Source organism: Colletotrichum spaethianum (genome assembly GCF_022836535.1).
Source record: "Colletotrichum spaethianum MAFF 239500 DNA, contig20, whole genome shotgun sequence".
Classification (NCBI taxonomy): Eukaryota; Fungi; Ascomycota; class Sordariomycetes; order Glomerellales; family Glomerellaceae; genus Colletotrichum; species Colletotrichum spaethianum.
The window spans coordinates 365,652-387,314 of record NW_026054790.1 but is presented as its reverse complement, the minus strand read 5'-3'; the positions used below and the strand labels follow the sequence as shown (position 1 = coordinate 387,314).

The window sequence follows — 21,663 nt, the reverse complement described above, 5'->3', positions numbered from 1 at the left end:
TGTCGGATCGCCATTGCCAAACTTCTCGCCCTATGTAAACTACAGACGAATCTTAAGGATGTTGGTCGGTATGTGGGTGTACTGACTCCGTCGGCCCGGGTCGGTAGGTGCGTACGTTTTCGATATGGGCCCTCAAGAAACATCGTCTGGTCCAATCAGCCTCCAAGACTGGGAAACACTTCTTGGTATGGAGACAGCGTACCCTCGTATGCTACGCTACGGAAAGAAGCAAGAGAAAAATAACTTCCATCAGTGACAGCGAGAGATCTCTTGGAAGTCTTGATGCGACCTTGGTGGCCCGATCGCTGGCCGGATCATTTGGCATTGGGAAACGCCTATCTCTTGGCCCCCTAGATGGTCTTGGCCAAGCCCGAGGAGCTTACAAGCGATGCATCTTGCAACGCACTTGAGCGGCATATTTCTCCTGGGGCTGCAAGTCGTAAAACGGTCTGTAGTCGTTAGCCTGTGGCAGGTCGCAGATCGGATTCTCGGTTGCTAACCCCTCGTGCTCCAACGTCAAACATCGGCTTCATCTATCTTTACCTCGCAACGGTGTAGAGATCCGAGAAGGGATGCAGCACATCCGGTCCAGGGAAACTAATTTCATTGTAAGCATCGGTCACATTGAGGTCCTTTGCCAAGCCCTTATATGGTTTCGGGGAGACCTCGTCGAAGGCACTCATGGGACTTGCATCGTTTCACCTACGCTCAGACATACATCTCCAGTTCTCCACCCAGCCCGCGCAACCACCAGAGACCACAAAATTACCCCATGGCTCCCTGGCCCTGCACGGCGGCTCTTTGCCCTCTCCTGGTCCCTTTTGCCCCGAGTGTCCAATGGCAACGTCGCAAAAGGCCCATCATCTCGTGTCTTCCGCCGCTGCAATGAGCTTCTATTTTTGATAGAGCCGCTTGGCCTTGGCACCGCCAGGTCTTGACACGCATGACAGCGTCGCAGTCGCAGCCATGAATGCTGCCGTATCGACGCATGCCTCCTCGCCATCCTTCACAAACAACTCCACGTTTTGCCTCTCCTTGATTCTCCACGTCGAGTATTTGAACCTCCTCTTGGCACTCCGTGAGGATTTCATTCATTACGCTCTCTCCTCCCAATCTGCCTTGCCACTCGTTGACGCGTGTGCTTCTACTTACTTCCCGTCTATCCTTACTCTCGACTTCAGCTGTGCTGTTTGTTTCGTCTTCGTTTCTCTTCTAGCAGGACTATCCACTTCAACCTAGTACGACGTAATAATCCTCCAGAGGAGAGACTACCGGCTGCGCCGACACGATATCCAATCTTTTCAATCCTTTTCAGACTTTCAAAATCCTTAGCCATGCAGATCACTGGCACCCTCATGACCCTGGCCCTTCTGGCCGTGGGCATCAACGCCGCCCCCGCACCCCTGAACATCAACCTCGGCGCATACTCCCCTGCGTTGGTGGTCGGTGATGGTGCGCTCACGTTCGGGGCCGGAGAGGCAGAGGCTGGAAAGACCACAGGAGGCACCGCTGGCGAGGGCGCAGCAGCCGCTGCCGCCGCCGCCGCGGGAGCTGCTCAACGCGGCATCATTGCGGGCCGAGACAACAAGAAGGTCGAGAAGCGACAGAGCGGATTCGATCGCGCCTTGACGTACGCCGAGGCTGCCCTCACCAAGGGCCCCAAGATCCAGCTCGGAAACGGAGAGGGCGGTGCCGGCGTCGGTATCATCGTCGAAAACAGCCCGGCTGCTGCCGGCGGCGCGGCAGCAGGAAAGGCATAGCGGGAGTAATTCACCGCGGGGAGAGCCGTCGCATAATCTTTATAAAGTCCGATCGAAGTATAAGTTAGTTTGTCTTCTCCTCTTGGAACAAACAAGAACACAGCGCTGACTCGACCGACCCAGACGTTGCCATTGATACTCTGTCAGAGAAGTTTGAAGTTCGCTCGCCTGGCCCCATTGATCGAACGCAATTGCGCTCTCAAGCGATGATTTTCCATCGCGGACTTTCCGGCAATCCGCGCACGCGCAGCTTCCTGGCACTTTGGCTTGATAATCTGTTTTCTTTTCGTTCGTGTACTTTTGGGGCATGTAATCTTTTCCAGGCTAGGCGTAACTTTGGGGGGGAAAGGAAAAACTGACGCTTTGGGTTCACGGGTGCAAAGGATTGATCGAGCACGATCAAGTACGTGACGACACCTGGAAATAGTAGCGATGTAGCCGGCATCGCGTCATCCGTTGAGGTAGCAAAAACTTCGTCGGGATTTGTCCAACATTTTGTGACCGACAGGTCTTGATTCTGTTTTTCGGTGACTGTGATGACAGATAACAGGAAGCGGCCAACGCAACAAGCGCATTAGTGTCTGCGTTTTCAAGAACAGTTGGGGGCCAGATTCGCACATGCGAAGGAGGGCCATCAACTAAGACGTCGTCACGGTTGATATACACCGCGTTCACCACATGAGCAACCCGGCAGGGGTTTGCCGGACACTGGATCCAACACGACGGGCCGACCCCCGTTTTGGTGTGTATACAATGTCTTACTGCGCGGTACTTGCTGAGGGTTGTCCGCAACTTGGATGTATTGGCTCGGTTGGCCAAGACTCCTGCACCTCAGCCCGACCAACTCGTGCTATTGGTGGATCCTGCCTCATGAGCCCAGCTGTCGCAAAGTTGACTGGTAGAATCATGTGGACATTTTGCAGGTTCATGACACAATGTTGTCATGCTCTCACTGGCCACCTTCGATGGCCTGCAGTTGTTTTGCGTGTCTTCGGAGGTGTCAGGCGCGGCCGTACGGCATCCATGAGCTAGGAAAGAAGTGTGAAAACAAGGTTAGACGCGTCTTGGATGTCTTGTCCGATGCGGCCTGGGGCTTGTGCTGCCTGCGTTGCTGAGTGCCTTCTGGGAGCGGCGTTGCCGTTACTATGTAGCCCTTTGACTGGCGTTGTGAAGTATATGTTGGGTGTTCCTTGGCAGGCAAGCTGTAAATGTAAGATGGCACGCAGGTCGTCCCGCAGACCACAGCCTGCTTCTTACCTCTTTGATAAAACTAAGACGTTTTGCACATTCTTTCTTTCCATTTTGTGGCTGTCGATGTCTGACATTCATCCATGCCATTTGGGCTTCAACACGCTCACAGTTGCCTTGATACAGTTCTTCACGTCCTCGCCCACCGCCAGCCTACCAATCAAACTGATGCGGTTCTGTCAGCAATGTCTACCTCTCCGACTCCTATATCGCTGCTACTCCTTGAAACCCCTCTTCCCGTTGCTGCCCGACAGGAGGATACAGGATTTCATGTCATAACTCAGACTATCTATCGCCCCAGCACTACTTTTGTCACGTACGTGACCTTGGGCAGTGGGCCTCCAACGTCATATTCCGATGGAGATCCAGCCGAACCACCCGCAGTGGCCTCTTCAACGGGAGTTCCACCACCTCCAGACCGATCTAGCGGTTCACTGTCGAGTGTTCAGATTGGAGCTATTCTGGGAGGCATCGTCGCATTCGTGGCCATCGCTCTCATCGCCTGGTTCTGCGTCTCGCAAAACAAGACACAACGAAGACCGATGCCTTATGACACCTCTTGGTATGGTGATGATTCATCTACCGAAACCAATAGTACACCGCCTACTGTGAGGCCGCTGCATCCAGGAAGACGTCAGCGATACCGCGAGCCGCCATTCCCTATGCCCCAGCCGCCGCCACCGGCTTTTCAAGTCAATCACTACAAAGCTTGGAATCCTACCTACAACGGCCCACCGCGTCGACCACAGCCACCAGCGCCTCATCGATACCGAACAAGAGTACCTTGATCGCAAACGCGGTGGGTATAATAAGCTAGACGGAATTTAATTAATGTGGAAGCAACGCTTTGAGAAACAGATAACACTTTGGATGGGATCTCGGGATTTGTGGATGAAGAAACAAAGCATTGTGAGGGAGTTTGAGCATTAAGTAATGAGCATCTTGATTCCTGATACCCGCCTAGCCAGAGCACGGTTTTTCTAGCGTCATAAACATCATTTCAATAGCCATGTATTCAGACTTGTTGACTATACTTTCTCAAGCCTCTTCTTGCACCAAAGTGACCTTCGGCTCTGCCTCAATGTTGAATAATCAGCCAGACAATTTTCCGTCACGATCTTCGACTGTGATACCTACTCTTAGCTCATCCCAAAGCTCCGGAAACTCCTCAAACTTTGCAATGTCATTGATCCGCAAGTGGTTTGCCACACCTTCAACACTTGCACCCTGTTGAACCAACATCGAAGCAATTTCCAACCGTCCCTTGTCCAGCTCGCACCCTATGCGACCATAGTGTTTTCCTGTGCTGAGAGCAATATGCAAAGCCGTAGGACCACCTCCAGGCGATGGCACATAATTGTATCCATCTTCACCCACTTTTTCAAAAGAATCCGTCCTTGCGTTCACGTCCGCATTTTCTTGCAGTATCAGCCGAGCAATCTCAGCATTGCCAGCCATAGCCGCGAGGTGGAGAGGTGTTGCGGTCCAGGCCTTCCCACTGTCTAATCCCGATGGTCTGTTACCAAAGACGCCGGATTTGTCAGTGAGTCTCGAAGTGGCCAGCCCTGCAGACGCGCCAGCTTTCAATAGTAGACGGGCAGCTTCTGTGTGGCTATACCAAGCTGCGAGATGCAGTGGCCGCCATCCCTGGTAATCAGTCACATCAGGGCTGGCACCCTTTGACAGCAGTACGTCGACAGCTCCCACATGTCCCTGATATGCTGCGAAGTGGAGAGGGGTCCATGGATAGTCACCTAGGATATCGATACAAGCGCCCGAGTCTATCAAGATCTCGACGACGGATGCGTGGCCATTCTGAGCTGCAAAATGGACTGGCAGTCGTCCCTTCTCATCGCCAATGTTTGGGTCCGCGCCACAGACCAGCAGCTCTTTGACAAAGGCCAAATTACCCAAACTTGCAGCTTGAGAAAGTATTGTTCCTTCTTTATACGTTTTGTTGATTTGACCAGAAGAATTGAGAGCTTTGCTCATGGCAGCAAGAAGACCACCATGTTCCGGAGTTTCTGGCGTTTCAAGATGCTGCCTCCAATGAGCCGAGAGGATGTGATTCTCACTACGGCCAAGCAGATATTCCAAGAGGACAAGCTCTTGCCTCAAACAAGCAGCCAAGAAAGCGTCTACTCCCGCTCCGCTCTCGTGGTAGGGGTTGGCGCCAACATTCAACAAACAGTCAACGAGCTCAAGTGCCCCTCTCTGAGTAGCCTTGTGTAGAAGCGTGAGCCCATCCCAGTCATTAGCGTTGATATCAAAACCTCGTGGAATAAGCAGTTCCAAGATTTTTTTGAACCGGTCAAGCTCGCCAGATGTTATCTCATGATCGTGAGAAAAGAGATATAGTTGGCCAATCCATCCACAACTCGTGCCTGACGATCCAGACGATCCATTTCTGGAGGGAAATTTTGCACCGTTCTTAACAAGTACCTCTACCGCTGGCAATTGTAATCGGAGGAATGGTTCATCCAAGCATTGGTCGAGCGGAACGTTGGTCTCAAAGCTTGCCCCAGCATCGTGGAGTGCTTGGAAGATCTCCCAGTCTTCGCAGACTACGGCGAGTGAGAGCGGGGTGTGTTTTGAATTCATTGAATTCCAAGAATTGTAGCCCTCTTTGTAACGTTGCTTCCATTCGGCTTTGTTGCTCAGACACTCTGAACCGCAATTCTGAATCAAGATATCCAGGCATTCTGTGGCCTGTCCAGGAAGACAATTACGCTCGGAGTCAAAGGATAACCTCAAGTTGCGCTGGGCACTACCAAGGACGAGCTGGTGTATTGCCGTTCTTCCAAAGTTGTCAGACTCTCCAGAGTTGATACCAGCGTCGAAAAGGAGCTTTAAGATTCCCGGATTTCTTGACCTAGCTGCATAGTGAAGGGCATTCATCCCATCCTTTCCAGTATCTTTGATGTGGATGTCGGCTCCGAATTCAAGAAGCATTCGAATCATTCGAACTGGAAGATCTATGTCGTCCTTACTTACGTATAGACCACAAGCGAGCATCAGAGGAGTCTTAGATGCAGCACTGGTATCTTCCCGTCTAGATGGCCTTTCATCCGAAGTGCGCACGTACTGAGCGTTTACGTTTGCACCCCTTTCGAGCAGAAGCCTGGAGGTCTCTTCGAAGCCGTTGGCAACCGCCTGCTGTAATGGTGTTAACTTGTGGAGGTTGAGGGCTTCCATATCAGCTCCGTGCTTGATAATAATCTCTGCGAATCGGAAGTCCTTTCTGAATGTTGCCGTATGCAAGGCTGTTTGCTTGTCCGCCCGATTGACGTCCGCGCCGGCACTTAGCAAAAGCCTCACAGCGAGGAGCTTGCCATCCCTAATAGCTGACTGCAGCATTCTTGATTTCCAAGATATTGCCGTCTCGCCCTCCAGGACAGATTTATTTTTGATGTAACAATCCACACCTTGAAATCTTTCTGCTTTGTTCATGATTCTCCATGCGTTTCCAACCGGCGGATCAAAACGCCCACTACTCCATAGATTTCTTATGTCGAAAGACTTCTCATGAAAGACATCGAGGAGGTCGTCGTAATCGTTTCCGCACTCACTCGACCCGGCTGAATTGATCTCCAATTCGTCTATGAGATCCTTTTTGATGTTTTTGACAGTGAAATAGCGGCGTGCCTGATCAAAGCTAAGGTGCTTTAAATCCGACAAACCTCCGTTGCGGAAATTTGGCAGGTTTTTGCTATGATGCTGGAGCAAGATTTGGACAATATCCACCTGCAGACTTGACACTGCCCATCTCAACGCTGTCCAGCCGTGAATATCGTGCTCGGTATGACTCGCTCCATTTTGCAGTAAAAGCTTGACTGTTCTCGTGTCGCCATTCAGAGCTGCCCAGAAAAGAGGAGTCCATCCAACCGAATCCTTCGCATTGGTGTTCACCTTATGAGAAACGAGAGTCTCAACAGCCTCATGACTCTGACCAAAACACGCCCAATGCAGTGGAGTCCACAATTGTGTGTCTGTGGCGTTTTCTCCTCCGACACTCAACAGAAGTTTCGCAACCTTTGTCGGCAAGTTCCAAAATGAAGCAAGGTGTAAAGCCGAGTGACCACTAGGCATAGTCTCAAATGCCGCCGTCCTGACGACGGGGCATTTGAGACCGTTCTTGTAGTTTGAGCCCTGGAAAGCAGCGGATCGAAATCTCGAGTCATCGAGTAGCCGGTCGATGGACTTGATAGCGTCGGTATCTTCTGCCCTGTCGAGATGTCTTCTCCAGTGTTGGGCAGCGTATGAGAAGAAGGGGAATGTGCTTATGCGTGCATCCATCTCTTCCACTGTGTGAACGATTCCACTTGCGAATGAACCCATCGTGAGGTATCGCAAGCACGATTTTGCGAGATCTTTATGATAAAGAGAATTATAGCGATTGCGCAGCCAAGTGTAAACTGTGCTGTGCACCATTCTCACTGTAGTCCCCTGGGAAACGACAAGTCCTCCGCATACTTTCAGAATAGTCCTCGGTGACACCAGGTTCTCTTCATCAATCATACTAACGCCTTCCTCGGTAGCGAGGCCGTGAGTAAGTTCTGACATCTGCAGCTCTCTCTCAGCGGAGGTTATCCACCCCATTACCCGATGTGCTAGAGCTCTGTGTGAGTTTGACTGAGCGTTGATCCTCTCTAGGCTCGATTCAAACGCTTGGTCGAGATGAGTTGGGTAAGCCTGCAAGGCCTTTCGCATTTCTTTGACGGTACTGAGATCGACTAGATGATCTAATAAAAGTCGAACAAGAAGAAAGCTGTAGACAGTTTTAGCACTGCCTGTCCATTGGGCAATTGAGCGACTCACATTCCCTGGGATTTGTCGAGAATGGCTTTCTCCAGGTCTGGATGTCTACCAATCAGCTCATCAAAATCGTTCTCTTCAAATCGAGAGATCACATAGGCTCTCAAGTCTCTTATGTCGGCTTGTATTTCCGTCGTCGATGCGTGGCTTAGCGCGGAACGTATCTCCGGTAAGTCTCTACTAGTAATCAGAACTCTGCAGTTGGCTTTGATGAAAGGAGCTAAGATGATTTTCAGGTCTTTTGTTTTTTCCATCTCGTCGGGACCATCAAGAACGAGATAAAATTCTCGAACCGCGCAGACAGTCTTCAACGCATCAGACAAGTCTTTGGTAGACGCAGGCCTATGGAGGCCCAACTCCTTTCGTAGACTGATGAGCGCCTGAAGCGTAGATTCGTGTCCTTCTGCAATGATCTGACGTAGAAGGTCCTTCCAGACTGCTTCTTTTGTTTGTTCTTTCCGATTTCCGAAATCGAAGAAGTAACGCAAATTAGAGATGGATTCAGAACGAGCGTTCAGGTCTTGAACAGCCACAGCTGCGAGCATTGATTTTCCCACCCCTGGAGGACCATAACACCAATGAAGCGGAAGTCCGCTTCCAGCAGTCCACTGCTTGTAGGCTTCCGACCTCAGGAACCATTCTCCAGTACCTGGTAGGGGGTCTGGAACCGAGCCAGATGTTCCCTTGGGGTCACCGATCCATCCCAGAAGGTCTTCTTGGTTTTGGTGATTGCTCAGACGTGCAACGTCTCGATGAGTTGCAGTTGCGACGGCGAGAGTTTGTGCGGACAGAAAGTCCATGAAAATGCTCCGGAACCGATGAAGGTCTTCGATGTGTTTCCTCAAACTCTTCTCTTTGATCGGCCAGAATATACTTGGCGATGGCTTTCTTAGCTCGGAACATAGCCCGTCTAACTCTTGAGCGCACTCAGTCACGGTGCTCTTAGATAGATTTGTCGGTCGGCCGAATCCGAAATCTTCCTGCTCGAGACTCTGAGCCGCTTCCTCACTTCTTAGGAGCACTTCTGTCAATGCAGAAATCTCGCGAAGATACTGTTTCTGTGTGTTGTGTGCAGTTCGGATGTCGGATATGTAGCTGTAGCTGAGCTCGGTGACTTTCATAGCCATAGTAATTAGCCCAGCAATGCTAGATACCAACCCTACCGCTTCAGCCATAACGAATTGAGGAAAATGAATTAATGAAGCTCGGGGCTGATATCATTCACCATGAATATGCTAATTTGAAGCGCAAATTTGTAGTGAGGGGTTAGTTTCTGTACGAAACCACCCAATCAACGACCAATAGGTGACGTTGCCCCCGGTTGGATAAACATCCAACCAACGTTTCCGATGATGCTGCCTGCATGGTGAAGCACTCCACTGACTTGAGCTCGTAGGCTAATTCATGAGCACCCACTAGCCTGGAAGCGGCTGCTCTCGCTATATCTGCATGATAGCGGGTACCACAGATATGTTACTCACATAGCAAAAATGACCCATTAATAAAGATAGCAGGTGGCTTCAGAACAAAATGAGTAAATTTTTGATCGGTTTCATTTGACTATAGACACACTACACCATTACCCGTGGTGAACAAGATTTATGGGTTCGTGCCGCAGCCCATCTGGAAGGAAGCGTTTGTGATTTGTGGGAAATACTCGTGTTCCCCAGAGGCAATGGTAATTACAAGTACCCCCAATGACACAATGACATCCGAACAAGACAACAAATTGAAAAGATATAGATTCCTATGAATCATTGGTTTACTAATCGGCGTCAACCATGTGGACTAGGCAAACGAGTGAACGGTAATCTCTGGTAGTACGCAACACGGGTAACCTAAGATGACCTTTTGAATCCATGCTTGTCATGAAGCCAATGGTTTCCTACCCGTTACAAACGCACTGTCTTCTTGTTAGCTTAGTGACTCCCTCAGAGAAAGGTCTGTAACTCACGTGTAGGTGTATAGATGAATCTTCTCAGACTTCAACTCTCCCCTCACCAAAGCTAAGAGCACTTGGACCTCTTCGTTTTTCCAGTTCCCAGCACGAGTGAAAAGCGCCAAGGTGTAGGCTTCCAATGCCATTTCCAAGAATTGGACCCGGAACCATCGGCCGATCTCTTTGTGCTCTTTGTCTTTTGGCCAAGTGCCCATTGGCACGACTCTCTGTATCAAATTGACTTGCTCGAAGCCCTCGGCTTTCAGCATGTCGGGAAGCGCTGGTGCAATGTCAAACCCTAGGGGAGTGCTAAGTCTTCTGAACTCACTAAGCCATTGCCATGTTGCAGTGTCTTCTTTCAAAGTGTCATCATCGCAGAAGAAGTTGGCTCTGCCCTCTGATATTTCAATGCTGCCACCTGGTTTGCAGTGTTCGTAGCATTGGTGAATGAGCGCTGGCCAATCTTGAATGGCGCCAGCGAGGGTACGAGCGTGGATAAAGTCGAAGTGGTTCTTCGGAAACGTCCATTCCATAGTGGCATCATCAATTTCGAAGTGAACATTTGGGGGCACCCTGTGATACTGTATCAGTGGCAATTCCTTGCACACGCAAGAGGGCACGGGTAAACCGATTTACCAGTCGGGCTGAATCGGGCTCAAATCCGTGCCAATAACTTCAGCGGAGGGGAATAAATCTCCAATCTCGATGGCCTTATGTTTGTCAAAACAATTGTACATACATTGAAGTCTGCAAATTACGTACCCATATGCCTGTGCCTGTGCCAAGATCTAAGATGTTCTGTGGGGTTTCCAAGTGAGTCACGCATAGTTCTCCTTTGAGCGTCAAAAGGAAAACATGGTGGGTCATATCCAAACGCTCTTGCTCCTTATCATCGTTGGGCAGAAGATATTGTCCCGCGCGGTATGCATGATAGCGGCGGCCATTTTCGTACTGGTAGTTGAAGATGGAAGATGTTGCACTCGCTGTATCTGAGACATCACTGGCGTAATTGGAAGCGGTGTCGCTGCCCACGTCGGGCTACACAACAGTGTGGAGTCAGTCCTTTGCTACTAGTAATGTCGCCATTCGAATATTGCCTACATCAGCTTCTAGTTGAGGATGCTCCTCTTCCAGAGCTGCTCCCAGTGGAGGAGATCCGTGTTCCGACGCCTGTGCGGATCGGGACGGTGAGCGGACCGGCGAACGTGCCGAGGTGAGGGATTTTGCGGACTTGGTAGACTTGGGAGAGCTCCCAGCGTCAGCGGCAGCCTGCCCGGGTTCGCCTGCCGACGCCATGTGGATAATCCGGATGTAGTGCTAGATCCACAGCGTCTATGATGAGGGCAACTCTTTGCACGTAGCTAGCGGGCCTGTCGCGCCGAGGCGAAACGACTTGAGCAGCGGTTTATCCTAGCGACGAGCGTCTGCTTGGAGAAGGAAAGGCAAAGAACCCTGAGGAGGTGTCATCGTTGGGATTTTCTGCCAATTTCAAGAGGGGCAGAGAAGGTCTCGCCATGTGGCGTCAGGGAACGAGGTGACAGGCAATACCGGGGGTCAGCGGAACGATACCGGCCGAAAGCGGTGGAGACTGTAGGAGGATTCTGGGGCTTCTCATTCTCATTTGCCTCTGTAGTGAAGATATCGCTTCGATGTGAGCAAGTAACCCAGTCTGATGGAAGCGCCTCGGCGGCAATACCAACGTGTCATCCAATCCAGCGGCCGGGAACGTCTCTTAGAGTTTTGTTGTGCTCCATGCGGAACCCTGCTAGTGGTGTTTCTGACAATAAATAGGAAAGGCGGCTCGATAGCGGCCTTTGGCTTCCACACAGATAATTCGACATGACCCCTCACCGCTTAATCTCCTTGCATCGCCTGGAATTCTGTGAGATGTCTGTCATCCATAAACCGGGTAACGGGGTCGCCCTATGCTCAAAACCCATAGGCACCCTTCCTGCGCCTACCACATCTGCATGATTGCTTGAGTCGGAGGATCATTCGAAGCTGGACGATAGTGAGACGAGACTCATGCCTATAATCATGGAATGGAGCACGGGTTTGCTGCTACTCGGAGCGGCCTCTCTGCTTTATCTCGTTGCCGTCGCCGTCCAAAGAGTCTACTTCAGCCCTTTGGCTAGTTTTCCAGGGTCCAAACTTGCGGCACTGACATTGTGGAACGAGTTTTATTGGGATGTCTTCAAGCGCGGAACTTTTATCTGGCGCATCGAGGAGATGCACCGGAATTACGGTCAGACTCTAACCCGCGCTCATGGTCACCTTGGAAGCCATCATCCGGCCGTCGAACGTCGCGGAATTAGTCTCACTTTTACTGACACGGTTCGTAACCATAGGCCCCATTGTCCGAATCAACCCATATGAATTGCATATCATGGACCCTGAATTTTACGACGAGCTTTACTCATCCAATAAAAAGTCAGACAAGTATCGTTGGTGGACCAACCTGGCAGGTGCAGACGGCAGCTCGTTTTCAACTGTGCCGCACGACCTGCATCGGCTGCGTCGCGGGGCCCTAAACCCCTTCTTCTCTGTGCGTTCTGTGGTCCAGCTGGAGCCGTTGATCGAGTCAAAGGTGGAGAAGCTCTCGGCGCGATTCAGGGAGCTTGTCAAGACAGGGGAAATTGTACGATTGGATGCGGCATTCATGGCGTTGACAATGGACATCATATGCGACTACGCGTTCGCTCACGATCGCAAGTATCTGGACGAACCGGACTTTAAGCTCCTGTGGAAGCAGACAATTATAGGGGCTTTCGAAGGCGGCGCAATTGGTCGGCAGTTCCCATGGATGCTCCCGATCATGAAGCGGCTCCCGCTTTCTTTGGTGTCCACGATGAACCCCTCCGTTGGTCACCTCCTCAGCTGGCAAGTGGGCGTTAAAGAGCAAGTCAGACCGATCTTGGAACGAACGGACGAGCTCTCCAAGCAAGGCTCTTCCACAAGAACCGTTTTCCATACTTTACGCGACAGCGGTTTGCCTCCAGAGGAGAAGACTTTGCAGCGGCTCTGCGACGAAGCTGAGATATTGACAGGCGCAGGCTCAGAGACAACGGCGCAGACGCTCACGAGAATCCTCTTTTATCTCAAACATGCCCCCGACGCGTTGGAAAGACTTCAAGGGGAGCTGGATGCGGCCATGCCAAGCGCAGCCGACATATCCCCCTGGAGCGAGCTGCAGAAGCTCCCCTATCTTGTGGGTTCCAGTCCGGGATCCGCGCCCTGCAAACCTTGCCAATCTGTTCTTGTCGTCTGACCTACCGTGCTTTCAGTCTGCCGTCATTCGAGAAGGCTTGAGACTCTCATATGGAGTCACAACTCGCTTGCCCCGGATTTTCCACTATGACATCAAGTACAATGGGCATAGAATACCTGCTGGGGTGGGTACTTGACCGACAAAGTGTCATGTGAGTGATAGGTGCTGACTCAAGCTTAGACGCCGGTTTCCCAGACTCCATACTTCGTCCTGATGCACCCGTCTGCTTTTCCTGAACCCCAAATATTCCGACCGGAACGTTGGATCGAGGCGGAGGCACAAGGCAAACGGCTTGATAGATATCTCGTATCTTTCGGCAAAGGCAGCCGACAATGCCTTGGCATGAAGTAAGAAAGTCTCCGCCCAAGTTTCTAGATATCGTTAACGCAGCTTCAGCTTGGCCTACGCAGAAATGTATCTTGCATTGGCTACCATCATCAGGCGCTTCGAGTGGGAAATGTTCGAAACCACTCTCGACGATATCATCTGTAAACACGACTTTTTCGTCGCAGTTGCTGATTTGAAGAGCAAGGGCGTACGGGCCAAGATGTCGCTCCGAGCGAACCGCAAGATGGCATGATGCCCCGGAACCGAGAGGCTGGAAGAGTCTTTCCACTTGTGGACGGAATGGTACCAAGATCGGAACACCGAAGCGGATAACACCCACTCCTTCACGGATCACATATCCATGGGCCCTTCTCCGCATTTCTTGTTCAACGTATTACCCCGCGTGGAACTGGGAAAGACATGCAGGAGGCGCATGTCCAAGATTTGGTCGCAGGGATATAAGCTGCCGCCAAACGGGAGGAGATCGCCATTTAAGGAAGATTAAGCATACTGATCTGTACCCCTGTCCGCGAATTCTTGCACCGACCGGCCGAGCAGCATTACGCGGACCCCACAAATCTTCCACGTATTGTTGCTTCAGGTCATAGGCGATGATAGTCTGTTTACACGCCAGTAACATCTCATTCAACTTAGTTGGGTTCTGGTGCTTTCCGGAACGCGGGTATTTGAAGCACGACATTTCACAACTAATGATTGGAAATGGTACTCATCGAGTAGCCCGAACTTGGCATTCCCTTCCCAACGTGTGTTCAAGACTTGCCAACCATGCAGATCACCTCCTTTGGCTTCTTGGCTGCGGCCATTGGCTTTTTGCCAACCGCTGCAGCCCAGAGTGACATCCCTAAGCGGCCAATCGTCGAGCCAGCCCCCTTCAATTCCGGAAAGGCCATGCCATACTCGCCTCCTCGAGATGAAGGTCGATATTGCTACGTCAAGCCGAGTTGCACCGAGGGTAAAGACGACGCGCCCAAGATTCTCAGAGCATTCACGGAGTGTAACAACGGTGGCACTGTAGTGTTGGACAAGAAGTATCTCATCAGCTCCCCGCTGGACTTGACCTTCTTGAAGCACATTGACGTTGTCATCACCGGCGAGGTCCACTTCAACGATGACCCTTACTACTGGGCCGAGAACAGCTTCAAGTTTGCTTTTCAGAATCAATCAGTATTTTGGAAGCTCGGTGGCGAGGATGTCAACATATATGGTGATCTTGGCAACGACAAGTCTGTCATTGACGGCCGTGGCCAAGCCTACTGGGTGGAAATTGAAACCAACAAGAGTGTAAGTGGGTTTGGATGACCTTCACTGACAGCTGTCTAACACGGATATCAGCTCTTGAGACCGATGTTGTTCTCCTTCGATGGCGTCAACGGAGCGACCATGTCCCACCTCCGCATGCGTAATCCGCCTAATGTGAGTCTTATTGTTCAACAGGATGTAGTACATGGCTTACGATTGCAGTGGTTCAACTTGATCGCGAACAGTACAGATGTGATAATCAGCGATATGGATCTTCGGGCGATTGTAAGTCAACATGGGTCTCGAAGATAGTGCAATAGCTTCTCTAATCATATCTCAATAGAGTGAGAATGGCGTCAAAATTGCCAACTCAGACGGTTGGGACACTTATCGCTCTGATCGGGTTGTCATACAAAACTCATACATTATCAACACGGACGGTAAATCATCCTTCGTTTACAAGGGCAACCATATCACGGAGGTCTATCCACTTCATCGCTTCCATAATCAGGGCATGGGGAGGGCAAATACTGATCTGTTCGTTCCTCAGATTGTGTCTCATTCAAACCAAACAGCACCAACATTGTCGTCCAGAACTTAGACTGCACTGGCTCCCACGGCATGAGTGTTGGTTCACTGGGTCAGTACAAGGGCGAGACCGATATCGTGGAGAACCTTTACATCTACAACACCACCATGGCAGACGCAAGTGATGCCGCACGCATCAAAGTCTGGCCTGGCATTGAGACGGCTTTCCAGACTCTCTTGAACGGCGGAGGTGGTCTCGGCCGCGTCAGGAATGTCACGTACGACACTTTCAACAACATCAACAATGACCGCGCCATCACCATTACGCAGTGCTACGGGCAGAAGAACCAGACTCTCTGCGAGGAATTCCCGGTAATGATATTCCGCAAGAGATCGCGACCACTCGAGAAACGAAACACTATCGCTGACTACATTGCACGCAGGCCAACTTAACCATCTCTGATATTACACTCAAGAATATCTACGGAACAACCTCCAAGAAGCTCGATCCTCAGGCCGGTACGCTAGTTTGTAGTGCTCCAGACGTAAGTCTCTTCTTCATACCGAAAGACCTTAGAGGGAGGCTGCTAACAGTTCCACGTTCAATCCGATAGCGTTGCAGCAACATCCGAGCTGAAAACGTCACTGTAACTGTTCCAAGTGGAAAGTCGCCTGTGTGGGAATGCAAGAATGTTGACAAGAGCCTCTTGAAGATTAATTGTACTACCGGCGCAGATGGAGAGCGTGACACTACCAACGGTTAGATCTTTCTCGAATGCGTTACATGTAATCCCCCTAGAAATATGTCCGGTATCATCACGTCTGCCATTAATATTTCAAGACCTTTCGCCAGTGAAATTCAAGTCATGGGTAGGAAAGTGTAGACTATCCAAAAAGCAGTAATTAAAAGCTATCTTCTGACCAAAAAAACTCCTTATTCTCGCTATATTCTGAACCTGAATCTAAAGGATCAGGATGATTCCATGGCAAGATGTAGTCCAGCTCGCGTTCGATTCTTTCCAGCGCATGTTCCGTATTTTCACGTACGGAGGATTCAAGGTCTTCCAAGGCCTGCTTCATTACTGAAAAGACGTTGCCTAAAACAAGATCGGGAATATCCCCTGGTGCAACGTTCTTATACCGACCCGTCCGCACTTCTGCTCCAACATGGCTCCTCATCATGTGAAACCAATCCAGTAGAGGCTGAGACTCGTCGTGATGTTGTTCGGCATCATCTTCCGCCCTGATCGCTTGTCCAAAAAGGTTATCTGCCTCACAAGTGTTGCAACGTGCAACTTGGTGGCCCCCCTCATGAATAGTCTTGGTTTTCGCCGCTGGGATATCCATCGTGAGACACCAGCCTGTCAATGAAGACCCGCAGTCGGAACAATGCAAAGACCTCCTGCATATAGGACAGCTTAGCGGCTCTTCTTCTGCTTGTTTGGCCTCGATCCATTTATCCAGGCATTCATCGCCTACTACGTGCCCGCAACGAAGAATCATGGGCATTTCCGTCCATGTCCCTTCCGGCCTCTGCAGTCTCCAGTGCGTTTGTCCCACCACGAAGCATTCGTCTCCGCAGATGACACAGGGAATGTCAATTCTGATGGTTTTGTCTTCCAGTGAGCTCAAGTAATTGTCGCGAATCGCAGGCCAGAACCCATCGCAGCGCACATGCAAAGTTGGCGAGGACTCTTCGATAGGAGCATTACCGCAACTTGATTTCCCCCAGATTTCGGGGGACTCCTGGTCTTGTTGTTATCATCCTCGATGTTTATGGAAGTTGAGGCACCCCGCTCTTCGATTTTTGGCTGCTTTCCGGGTCGCCTGTCAGACGATGAGGCCTCTGGCTCTTCGGAAACTGATATGCTACGCTTCCGAGTTTTATTGGAGTTCTGAGGCTTGGGAGTTAAGACATGAGAATTGTTCGAGCTACCATCTTCCCCTCTGGAAATAGCTCGGGTCTTCATTGAGTGGCACCGAGCGCACGGGCGGTCATTCTTTTCAGGAGCCATCTTCGTTGCAGCGGGAAATGTATTGAATTAAGCAGTGTTTGTTACTCGAAAAAAATATGTTGAGGTCAAAATCGATTACGTGCAGGTTTTCTTGCTGAGGTATGGCGTGAATATCCTAAGTCAGATAGCTTGATGAGTTATCAAAGTGTAAGAGACTATAAGTTGTGGTTCAGTTGTTATCGGTTGGTTGATTGTTTGTGTTTGGATGCAGAGGACAATAGCATGAGGATTGCGGCAGTTATATAGACTCACAGTATTGCAAGTCAACCATGTTGATATTCCTCACGAGACAATGCAAACTATGTTCATACAATGCCGCTGTCCTTGACCTGTGCAAAGCAAACTCCACACCCTTTGTTAAGGGATTAGCATGCTAAGAACAACTGGTTGCGAAGCATTTCACAAATAGTTTGTTCTGTGATTATTGTTAATTATTCATTTACAGAGACCCTAGCTTTTCTTACTCTTTCTCCTCACACCATTTTACATTGATTTTTCCTTGTCGCGCATTCCGTTTCTTCGTTGCCAGGGCTTCCAGAGACGAACTTGTGACAAGCCGATCTTGCCTCTTGAAAGATAAGCGTCAGCGTCAGCGTCATCTTAATCGACCATTCAAATACCTCAAAGCCCTGAGATTTATTTGCGTCAACATGGAAGGTGAAGCTAAATGCAAAATGCGGGTTTATCCAAACGGTAAAGAGCAAAATCTTGTACTTGCTATTGGCTATTGAACTGTATTTACTAGCGATCTGCCATCCACTTCCAGCTCAATACTGGCTGAACATTAATTGGCGGGTTTTCAGGTTGATCCTTTGAGCCAAGTCGGTAAAAATAGTGTTGGATCTTGACGTACGAGAGTATATGTGAACAGGTGAATGTCCATTGGCTCAGAGGAAAAGAACATGCTTATCATGTTTACGGAAGAGCCTGGAATACCGCGAACTGATGACAAGTGGGCACAAAAGCCAACTCCATGAGAGATATCGCAATCCATATATTTGCCAGTAGACTTTCTTAAGCTCACTATGGTAGTTTACAGATACGACCAGGACTCCCATTCCAGTGTTATGACGGCTTCGTCCATCATGGGCCATCGTTAGGTCGATTATTCTGTCATGTCTCGTCTTCTCCTTCCTAGCAACTATTCAGTAAAATCAACTTGCTCTTCCCCATCAAAAAAATTCGTTCTAGAAAACCATCTTCGGGGACAAGTACATTGACTCAGCAACCATTCCTAGTACATAAACCTCCAAACAGCAAAAGCACCCAACACAACTCCGCTCCCTAAATGCACTAATCCTTTCTTCCTGTCCCCTCGTCCCCCTTCTCCACCCATTTTCTTGACGATCAACCAGTCCGCGATACCCACACACGCTGTCACCGCAAACAACGCAGTGACGGCGTCCTCGTTCCCGCTCCCCTCTTGGTATGTCTCTAGGAGGATAAACAAAGCACCCGTTGCCAAGTCACGGGCGGACTTCGCGTAGCTAAAAGCCTCAGGCTCGGCGGAGAGTGGTCGAGCGATGCCAAAGGCGTCGTAGATGGCGAATGGGCGGACGAACCCGAGAAGGCCGATGAAAGTCAAGCCCGTGCCAAGAGCGTAACTCGGCAGCGGGGAGAAAGGAGATGTTAAGTTGAGGGACATTTTGGCTCGAACCAGCTGAAATGTCGTAATTTCTGATTCTGCTTAGGTGTACCTTCAAGTGACGATAATATTTCTGCGCGAGAGATAGAGTAATAACAAAAATTGGTCGAGTTCGGGAAGGTCAGGTTTGGTGAGAAGTGAGATATTTGAATGAGGGGAAGGTGATGTATCTTACGCAGCGTTCATCTGAACATTCGAAGCCGGTCATGCGGCTCTGTCAAGGACTCGTGCTCAAAGCAAGTTTGATGCGGCACTCCGATGCGAGCGGGGTCGCATTGGGGCAGCCAGCCGTCCGGGACGCCCGAGCTTCTACTCTGTGCACCTTCAATATCCAGTCAATACATAGAGCCTATTATACCCCAGTGCGTCAAAGCCGCTAGTGAATAACGAGCGAGCGCATTTAACGCTTCCGAGGCGAATGAGCACGGTGCAAGCGTTGGACAGAGCTTGTGTGCTTGCTCGCTGAGTGGTTCAGATGCAGTCGGATCAACCGGTGTCAGAAGGCCGCACCACAAGAGGGAGCGAGGTAAGCAGGGTGTGTGTTAGTGCCGCGTATAACATCATGTGCCAACATGCATTCATTTTCCATTGCAATATAGCGGTTAGGCAGAATACTTTGAATCATCTAACAATCTATTTTGCCTAACTATTCGAGTCGGAACAATTAATGGCCTTGCTGACGTGAACGTCCTTTGAGCCGCCACCGATATAACTGTTGTAAATGTCTAGTAGATGGCTCGGCCCCTTACCTCGAGGACCAAAGGACGGTCAGCAGTTGATTTTGGCTTAGGGAATCCCAGTCATTATTGAAAAGGACTTTCTTCTCCACACGTGGACTTAAGTTTTACGCGAATTCTGGTTTAAATAAGTCATGTCAGTGGATCATTTGTATGTAAGGATGCAATTGATTACGATGGTTAACTCAAGTCAAAAAGTTGCCTCATGTGAAGTGAAAAATCCATCCCCATGTAGCCCGTGTGGCTACATATGCTCAGGCGTGGAATAGTCAGATGGTCCGGATGGAAGGCTGATAGAGTGGAAAGGAACTCTTGGACTCGGATCCGTTATTGAGCAAACGATTGACACCATGAAACCAAATACTATGAAACCGAACATAGCAGGGTCAAGTTATTGTGGCCGTGAGGTAAGACAATGTCGTATCATATAGACAAGGTCTCGTTCCCGGGTCCGATATGGTTATACCACATCAAGCGTCTCTGATCACGGCGGACCTAGGCCATGCGAATTTATTATATGGCGTTCCCTCACCAGACCAGACATCAAGAACCTGATCTGATTGAGAACTGTAACCCTGCTATATTATGCGTAACAGGAAAGAGAAGACTTGCTATGTTGATCGAATGGTGGGTTGTTGGGTTGGTCAGTCGGGTCGGGGGGTATAGTTGAAGCAGCGGCAGCCCGCCGGACCGTTGCCGAAAGTGGAGCTCCACCACCGACCCATCATCGGCTCCCTCCATCCAGGTGCTATTCGGAGTCTCGATGGCAACGTCCGCTCACTGAACGAGGCCGGAGCTAAGTGTTCTCTCCTTGCCAAGCATCCTAATTCATTCATCATCAACACTAGTCCCTAGATAATTTCGACGCTTAGCAAAAATCGCAATGGCTTCTTGTGTCATCATCCCTCTGTCGCATACATGGGGGGTCCTCGTTTCCAGTCCTTTCGTTGCCTCCTTGCTTTCGAAGGTCAGCCTGTGCATCCCGCATGAGGACCGACCACAGCAATGCTCCCCTGCCCTCCGCCTCCGCTATCAAAACTACCACCCTGAACGAAACAACTGCCGGTGTTGCGACTGAGATCGATATCGGCTCTGACACCTGAAAGCAGTCCTTCGTCTATGAGTCCATCCCGAACTTCATTGATGAGAGACCTTGGCCGTATGTCGCAATCCCACGGGCCTGGACATGCTGTACGAGAACTATGAGTTGTTTCTGATAACGGCACATGGGCGATGACATGCAAGTGCATCCGTTCCGCACAACAATCGATTCATGATGAGGTTCACCAACGTGCTCGAACGTACAGGCTACATTGACGGCCCTACCCCCCTCGGCAGGACAACTCCCTCGATCATCGTGTCTGCAGACCTCAGCACATTGCACGAAGAGTACGGCGTCAACACATCGGTTTTCAGCGGTACCAAGGCCAAGATGAATCAGCAGGGCTTTGCGGGATCCAACTACTTTACTTTCATCAACACTATCATCCCCGCCTGGGCGGAGTGGGAAAGTTATGGCGGCGGGATGAAGCCCTGGTATTCCCTCTATTACTCTTCGATGTTTTACAAGATCTTTGAAGGTGTCCGGGTTTCCCGCGACCCAATGGCGGTGTTAATGAGGAAGTCGAGCGCGCTGAGCACGTTGAGAAGGTCGAGCCAGACGACAGAGCAGCCCGAGACGCCGCCGTATGGCAAGCTGACAGTCGGGCGATTGTCTTCTTCGGGGCAGTTTGCTGTTATTGCGAGGGTGATAGCGACGACGCAGTCATCAGCGGGGATGAGGAGGACGCAACCGCCCGTCCTAAAGCCCATGGAGTATGCGGGTGCTATGGCTTTGACGGCTCTGATATGCCTTGCCGCATTCGGCATTGGGTCAATCCTGGGTTGGATCTGGCCAGACGGACTGAGGTCGGAAAAATAGTGCAAAGCTGGTCATCCGGCACTGCCAAGCCAATGGAACTGCATGTGTTTGCAATACTTCAGTCGTCATGACATGGACTTGTTGGACAAACATCTGCCAACCGGGTCATCAATGCTTAAGACGCGCGTGTTTGGGGAAAGGATGAAGCGAAAGCGCCTTATACCATGTACAACCCGGCCGTTCTCTCGTATCGACTTCAC

At 50.4% G+C, this 21,663-nt stretch overlaps 6 protein-coding genes across 6 annotated transcripts; 4 read left to right on the top strand and 2 right to left on the bottom strand.

Moving 5' to 3' along the window:
* Positions 1-1,334: 1,334 nt before the first annotated feature.
* ColSpa_07813 (uncharacterized protein) lies at positions 1,335-1,760 on the top strand (the record flags this gene model as incomplete). The annotated part of the gene is made up of 1 exon (XM_049274025.1): positions 1,335-1,760. The coding sequence occupies one exon, from the start codon at positions 1,335-1,337 to the stop codon at positions 1,758-1,760; it is 426 nt and encodes a 141-aa protein (XP_049129982.1).
* Positions 1,761-5,018: 3,258 nt separating this feature from the next.
* On the top strand, positions 5,019-5,240 carry ColSpa_07812 (uncharacterized protein; the record flags this gene model as incomplete). The annotated part of the gene is made up of 1 exon (XM_049274024.1): positions 5,019-5,240. One exon carries the CDS (start codon positions 5,019-5,021, stop codon positions 5,238-5,240), a length of 222 nt encoding a protein of 73 aa, XP_049129981.1.
* Positions 5,241-5,965: 725 nt separating this feature from the next.
* ColSpa_07811 (ankyrin repeat and KH domain-containing protein 1) lies at positions 5,966-6,365 on the bottom strand (the record flags this gene model as incomplete). The annotated part of the gene is given in 2 exon segments (XM_049274023.1): positions 5,966-5,983; positions 6,003-6,365. The coding sequence occupies 2 exon segments, from the start codon at positions 6,363-6,365 to the stop codon at positions 5,966-5,968; spliced, it is 381 nt and encodes a 126-aa protein (XP_049129980.1).
* A 7,778-nt stretch (positions 6,366-14,143) lies between these two features.
* On the top strand, positions 14,144-15,909 carry ColSpa_07810 (exopolygalacturonase X-1; the record flags this gene model as incomplete). The annotated part of the gene is made up of 6 exons (XM_049274022.1): positions 14,144-14,659; positions 14,711-14,902; positions 14,961-15,057; positions 15,168-15,517; positions 15,589-15,690; positions 15,760-15,909. 6 exons carry the CDS (start codon positions 14,144-14,146, stop codon positions 15,907-15,909), a joined length of 1,407 nt encoding a protein of 468 aa, XP_049129979.1.
* Positions 15,910-18,394: 2,485 nt separating this feature from the next.
* ColSpa_07809 (uncharacterized protein) lies at positions 18,395-18,805 on the bottom strand (the record flags this gene model as incomplete). Its single annotated transcript, XM_049274021.1, has 1 exon — positions 18,395-18,805. The coding sequence occupies one exon, from the start codon at positions 18,803-18,805 to the stop codon at positions 18,395-18,397; it is 411 nt and encodes a 136-aa protein (XP_049129978.1).
* A 2,013-nt stretch (positions 18,806-20,818) lies between these two features.
* On the top strand, positions 20,819-21,463 carry ColSpa_07808 (uncharacterized protein; the record flags this gene model as incomplete). The annotated part of the gene is made up of 1 exon (XM_049274020.1): positions 20,819-21,463. The coding sequence occupies one exon, from the start codon at positions 20,819-20,821 to the stop codon at positions 21,461-21,463; it is 645 nt and encodes a 214-aa protein (XP_049129977.1).
* Between the last annotated feature and the right edge of the window lie 200 nt (positions 21,464-21,663).